The following is a 7,793-nucleotide window of genomic DNA, read 5'->3' as shown; positions in this document are numbered from 1 at the left end:
TACATAACTAAGTATTTGAACAAAAGTGTTTTGTGCATGAGATAATCGAACAACCTGCTTATTGTACTTCGTATTAACTTTCGTTCAGAAAAACCGTCTGAAGTTGAATCTACAGTTGGTGAGTTTCATTTAAAATCATTTCAATGGCTTCCAGTGTTTCGCTTCGGCAAAGAAATCGCTAAAAATATATAATTGCGTAGATAACACTTTTTTCAAAGAACGAAACTATCTGATTTTTGTAGTATTTTTAGTATAAATTCAAATTAGTTTGTAACATTTCCCTATCAAAGTAAGCATTTGTAAAGACTGCAATTTAATTTTAAAGATACATACTCACACTTGTCAAGATCAAAAAGGCTTAGCTGTAGTTTTCCCTACATGCCAGGCATGTTTCTCTTAACAGCCTGACACTGCTATGTACTTGGATCCCAAATTCGCTAGTAATGATTTCCTATTGTATCCGGCGAGTTTGTCGAAAACATTTTATCTAAAATATGATTGATCTAAATGCAATTTGTCTAAAACAGTATTAATCTTGAAATAATTGTTTAAAGCACAATTTGGATCACTACGTACATTGCAGAAAGGATTGAAATAATTTAGTCAATTCCACAGCATAAGAAAACATCTATATAAAGGCATCACTAAAGTCAAACTAACAAAAATCAACGCGCATATTAACCGTTACTTATTTGGCATTTATGAGCAAACTGACATGAAGCTTTCCTATATAACTGAATAGATCTAAGTATGTTTCATCTGCACAGTATGCTTCCCTGAGTACATTTACTCAACCAGAATTACCAGAACTTCCCAAAGAAATAAATCTACATGCAAAATAAATATATTAGAAGGAAACTATTTAATTAAAATTATATTAGTATAATATATATTTAGTTTTTTAGCCAGAACATTTGAAAAGTAAAAGAAACTGAATTTGGCGTCACAAGAAACTAAGTCTGATGCGAAAAATTTCATTTCATATTTAAATTACATAAAAATATGTGAAAAACACTTGTGATGAAGCAAAACAAAGCACAACCGGCTCAGACATACACACACACATGCATTATATGTATTATATGTGTATATATCACTTTCTTACTTTCGATCAGATACAAAATTTCACATGCGCGTATACTCACTTAAACACACACAAACATATACACATGCACTAACAATGAATCTCGTGTTACAGCAGAAAATGACTATGATACACATTGCTAAAAATACAAACTAAAGAAAATAATGGTTTCAATACAAATGTAGCGATGATTTAAATTTTATTTAACATTTTCAACTAAATATAAATATAGCATATCTATAAAGAATTATCGAGCAGCAATAACACTGACTTTACAAAGATACGCTCACGCTATTTTTATTTGTTTTGCGCTTTCCCTTCATGCTTTCTATTTTGTTTGAAGAATTTTTACTTTTCTAACTTGAAGGTGTGAAATTTGTCTTCGTTTCTTATTATCTATTCTATTTTGTCTTCGTCTGTGTCTTTGAAATATCTTTAGGTTATAGAATAGAAAGATACAACTAAATTAGAAAGTGATATAGACATCTTTAAATTAATGGTAGAAAAGGTATTGTTTATACTGTGATATTTTTTCCTCGTTTCGAAAACTTTATGGATTTTTGTTTTCTTTCTGTATCTAAATGGCAAAATACAAGCCTCTCAACCATTTTGGCGTACGCCATTCTGTACATGACAACATACATGAATACTTTAAATTTATGCTTGGATTTAGACTATACCAACGCGGTGTAATAAAACAAGTTTGTAGATGATAATGTGTTACTAAAAAAGATCAGGTTTCAATCTAAGCATGAAAATTCTTATTTTATGATTAACTGTTCATTATTTCTTGGACTGTGGAAATTGAATTATCGTTTATTTTTGTTGAGTCACTAAAAACTATCATCAATAGTTACTTTTCACTCCACCAACTAAATGGAAAATTTCCATTCGTTGAGAAAGTATTGCGTTGAGAAAGATTTACATATATAACGAATTACTTGCATTACATGCAAACATACACACGCACGCATATGCTTAAATGAATATATCCATGCATATATTCATAGATGCATACAGGATATACTACATATATATGTTTGTTTTTACATACACTTCATATATATGTATATATGTGTGTGAAATTTTAGCAACGAATCATTTTACAACGAATGAATGATTAAATGCCATGAGTTTTTCAACAAATGTTCTAATATAGTTACCATTTAATGGTACAGTGTTTATAAACTATCTTTTTGAAATATTAAACTATATATTTCCTTAATCCTGCAGAGGTCGTAACGGAAAAAATAACTCGTACAGGTAAGCGACTGCAAAATTGTTTCTCGCATTATATATCAATATAAGATATTAAAGTTTCTAATCGTATTGCGATATTTTTTTATTGTACTAATTACATTTCTCTAAGTTTGAACCGTATACATATTCTCTCTCAGAGTATTTTCGATTCTTGTAAAGTCCATCTACTGTTTATAACGGTGTAATAATTAAGAAAAAAAAAAAAAGTACGTCCCTTCTTCCTCAATATATTTACTGTTTTCACGTGACCTAAATAATGAGGGCATATATTTACGTTTATTTTTCGCTAGAAACTCGTTCTGAGGTGGAAGCTGCTTTTGGTGAGTGAAAGATTATTTATTGACTAATGATTTCTTGCTTCTGCTTGTTGCTGAGTCTCACTTTGATGGCTTCGTGTCTCCTTGTGCAATTTCTTGCATTCTACTGTGTCAGGAAAGACTAAATTCGCTGAAAATTCTATTGGTGAAATACATGTGACTCTAATTTCTTTCATTTAATAACTTATTAGCGATATTCTTGATGCACTAGGAAATATATATAGCAGTATCTTGCTGAACGGCATCCTACTTAATGTCACCCCTCTTTCATGACATTTTTATTAATGAAGATATGTGAAAACAATTTCTTGCAGAATTTGAATGCTAAAATTTCAGATATATCAATGCTCATCAGTAATATTGGTATGAGTAGTTGTTCTTTCATTCAGTCATTCATTTAATTTGCATATAGACCGCGTGTGCATATACTATGTTTACAATCTTTCTCCTGTGTTTTTATCGTCAAATCTCTGAATTATTTAACATTCCCATATACTAAAAATAGAGTACAATGGCAAATGATATAGTATTTATACCGTAAATGATAAACTTAGTACGGAAAACTAAAGGATAACCTTAGCATGGAAAACTTTCTGTGGATCAGTCAACTATATCGACAATTTTATGAATGAAGAAATACATTTGAATGAAATTAAGTGTGCTGTTCTTAGAGTCTGCAAAGATTGGTAATACAGGAGTAGCTAGCCTCACTTCTCGCATTTATCAATAAGGACAGCTGTTTAAGCACAAAAATTAATAACATATATCTTAGGATATCACAACAGCGTACTGGAATATTCTGAGTTAGCAGGCCAGTTGATTTTAAATGTAAAATCGTTAAGTGAGAAATCATAATGTCAAAGGTTATTCACATTGAAGTAGCGTTAGAAAGAGTGGTTACGTTCTCAATGGAATGTATTTTCAAATGTACTAAATAAGGAGTAATTAGATAATTTAATTCTAGCCAGTGATCATTAGATCATATCATACGTAATAAACAAATCCGCTACAAAATTTAATGGCTGCGAAAATATTGTTTTTTGATGTGATTTCTTGCTGGCATGCACTCCTAAAACAGGTACTTCTTCTACATTAAAAATTTGTGAGAGTGTGTAATCCAATCACATTCTGGACTCGGTGTATAATAATATAATCAGAAATGCAATGATGTTAGAATATAAGCATTCTTTTGCAAACGACGTGTTGATTTTTCGCGAGTCAGTGTTATACGTCGAAGATTCTAGTCGTGTAATAATATATCATAATGTATCTTGTTTTATAATTTAGTTCATAATCGTTATATTGCTTATGATTGCGTGCTAATATTTCATATATATAATTCCTTTTATTATATAAGTGCTTCTTATATTGCAATAAACTTTTGGAATGCATTTCTTATATGCTTTCTGTGTTTCAGTTATATAGGTGTGTGTGCATGTAAGCACAAACACGTTCACACACACACACTCTCTCACACGCACTCACTCTCACACACACATACTCTCTCTCTCTCTCACACATACACACACATACATAGACCTACAGATATAACTAATAACGCTCTTTTTTGCTTTATTGTATGCGTCGTTCAGTATATCACGAAACTGACACTTTTGACTCATTTGTGTTAATTGCTCTAACTCACTTTTGTAATTATGCAAATCATACTAGCAAAAAAGTTATTCGTAGCACACTTTGGACTCATATAAAAATGTTGCCATCTGATCAACGCAAGCTGATGTAAATAATGCAATGCTTATAAGAGTGTAATAAAACCAAAACGTGTGAACAGTTGTCTCTTTGTGAGCTATTAAGAGAAATTGATTCTTAATTTATCAAAATCCTCTGCCATTTTCTTTGAGGGTGCTAATAAATACCGACAAATGTTTTCCTTTACCAAAAACATGGCAAATTTCAAGAATTCTTCTGTCGACTCATACGGAAAAAATTTGGCGTACGCTGTACACACACATACACACATACACTCACATACACACACACATACATACATACATACAAACATACATACATACATACATACATACATGCATGTATTGATGCATGCATTTATGTATGTCTTGTATACATATATATATATAAATCTATGTATTGTATATAATGTACTGGCAGAAAGCCTACCCACCGGTATTTACAACTTCGATTCTCTGTGTAATTTTTCTTGTATGTTACGTTTAATTTTCCATTGTATTCTTTATGCGACTAATTATATGCGCTCGTTCAATAAACTTAGAATAATACCAAGAACTTAGACAGCGTTTAGAATTTATGAAGAAATTGAGTGTATGTTGACTTTACTTAGTCATGTAAAAGTCATCAGTTTATCTGCATAACTGCAGATGTATACCCTCGAAAAAATTGAGGGTACACATCTGCATGGTCTGTCAGGTTCAAAGTCTTTAACACCAGTCCATATTGTAGCTCTCTACACATATTTATCTGCCGCAAGTGACTCAAGACTTTTGTAAAATAATTTAAGGTATCTCAATTTGGTTTTAAGGAATCTTTCTATCTTTTCATTGGCTTACTATTTTTCCTCTTTCTCGGTATAAGCTCACCATAGAGCATTTGTTTGGGAATGCGCTACTCATCCGCTCTGTTGAGATAACCTGTCCATCGTAGCCGATTCCATATAAGCATGGCTTGGATTGATGTGTTCCTAACATCAGCAAGAACCTACGTGTCACGAATGGGTGAAGCCCAGCTTATTCTGAATATGTGGCGCAGATATTTCTGGTGAAACCTGTCAAACATTTTTACATGATGCATGTATAGTGTCCAAATTTCAGAAAACTACAACAGTACAAAAAAAAATGACATATACTATGATTTTAGTATCAGATTTGATATGGCACTGTGATTCTAGCCTGCCAAAGGCTTGTTTGAGTACGAGAAGTGATTTCTGCATCTAAGTTTTCTTAAACATGGACCATACTACTCAGGTATTCTCAAGTAGTATTCACTTAAAGTACTGTACATTTAACCAGTATATGTATTGCGTTGAATTGTTCTCCATGGACATATTAATGTATTACAATATTTTTTTTCAAAATCAATTGAGACCAAGAATTGTAAACCATGGAACAAAGTTATACCATAAACTCCACTGTACACTTATTTTTCTATACTCTGAGACAAGTAAACTTTACAGATTCTCTCATTGTTCGCAACGTTAGTTTCCAGGGGGAAAATTTTTTTATGCAACTTCAAAATGTCACCGGTCGTTATGTTTTTTTGTGCGTGGTAAACGCCTGGATTATCTACTCCAGCCATGGGTAAACTACAGCCCATCTGGTGATGAATCATGTCTTATGCGGCTTCCTTCCCGAAAACGGTAGCCCGTTCGTGATCTAATCCTTCCTTGCCTATATATATATATGTGTGTGTATATATATATGTATGTTTTAGGTATGTATGTATATATAAATGCTTTTTATGTATAAATAAATAAATATATATATATATATATATATATATATATATACGCATATATATATATATATATATACGCATATATATATATATATATATATATATATATATACATATATACGCATATATGTATATATATATAAATATATATAAACATATATACATACATATACATACATACATACATATATATATATATATATATATATATATATATATATATATATATATATATATATATATATATATACAATCAAACATTATATTTAACAATCACTTTATCAACATAGCCAAAATCTCAAAGTAACTGTCAACCTTTCCCTATACGGAAGGCTGTCATAGCACTGAAATATTTTCCGCATCACTTCAGAGTATGTTTGCCTCAGTTTTGTACGAGCTAATAATTGTTCTTGACTTGCAGATGTGTAATACAAACTTTATAAACTTTACTCCTGCTTTTTTGCAAATTTATACATTCAAAAATTATTTACTATGCCAATTGAGTACTTCGGATACTTTAAATTAAATTTCTGGGCTAAAATGTTTTCAAACTGACTGCATATCACTATTAACTCCTCCTGTATTTTAACTCAGTGGCTATTTTCTATAAGTTTTTCTTTTGTAAGTGCTTGATATAGTGTTGGTTAAGAGACATTTTTGTGATTTATAGCTTTCGTTTTATTCAATCGTACGAATATATTTTCGCTTATACTGATTTTGTTCTCTTTGGGATGGTGTCGATATGCTTTCGGAATTTGATATTATTGATGAGTTTTAATGCATTTTCTTCGAAGGGCTGGCGAAGAACGTCGACTGGTGGATATTCAGTTGTTTTGAAACCAAAGTTCGGGGTGGTTTTGTTGTCGTTATTGTTATCTTTTTGATAATATAAGATTTTTCATCGGACACCTCATGTAATGATCTCTTTCTTTTCTATTCGTCTTATCAAGTAAGAGTCCCCATTTTTAAGGGTGTTTTTTTCCATGGCGAAGTATATGTTGATAGGTTCAGTTTTGAGGATATTTGTCGATATAAGTGGTCGGAAAATGCATGTTATGTTGTTCGGCATTACTAGGGAGGTATTATATTGTAACATAGTGAAAACGTTATATCTGATAAAACTAAATACTTGTACATTGGATATAAAGGGTATATATGCTTATTATATAAAAAAAAGTTACAGTCGACTCTGAGTTTTTGACAAGGGTTGGACTATCTACGGCTGTGCACAAACCCAGATACTTCTAACGTCCACCCACCTCATAATAACTACTATCCCGTTATTCATCCAGCGTTAGAATGAATGCCGGCATCAGTATATTGATTCTCGCTTTGTTGCACGCATGTAATAATTTAATCTCGGCTCTGCAAGTTAACGCTTGCATCAGGGAATGTTTTGTTCGCTTATTTCTATTGATAATGTCTGCCGCTTCTATTTAGCTCCAAAGGACTGCGTGGCAGCTACTATTCAAAAATTGATAATTAGGCCGAAATACCTTGTCTGTTGCTCCATTTAAGTCCTTTGGAATAATTATTTTATTTATACATATCGTCTATAGTGAGAAGTCATCCTTCAGTATGATACTCAACAGTAAAGAGCCATGTTTTCGTTTGTGTGCAGCAACATGGTTAGAATAAATGCCTACTTCAATATTTTGATTCTCGCTTCTCTGCGCGCGTGT

At 31.6% G+C, this 7,793-nt stretch overlaps 1 protein-coding gene across 1 annotated transcript in view; it reads left to right on the top strand.

The window, feature by feature from the left end:
- Window positions 1–7,793, top strand: part of LOC115210729 (titin) — a 678,167-nt gene that overhangs the window by 317,137 nt on the left and 353,237 nt on the right. Inside the window, exons 228-230 of the mRNA XM_036506041.1 lie at window positions 89–118; window positions 2,318–2,347; window positions 2,635–2,664. Of these exons, the coding sequence (XP_036361934.1) occupies window positions 89–118; window positions 2,318–2,347; window positions 2,635–2,664 (90 nt within the window). The remainder of the gene's footprint in view (window positions 1–88; window positions 119–2,317; window positions 2,348–2,634; window positions 2,665–7,793) is intronic.

This window comes from Octopus sinensis, linkage group LG1, assembly GCF_006345805.1.
Source record: "Octopus sinensis linkage group LG1, ASM634580v1, whole genome shotgun sequence".
NCBI lineage: Eukaryota > Metazoa > Mollusca > Cephalopoda > Octopoda > Octopodidae > Octopus > Octopus sinensis.
The sequence above is the reverse complement of the archived record's forward strand: the minus strand, read 5'-3'. Positions and strand labels throughout refer to the sequence as shown.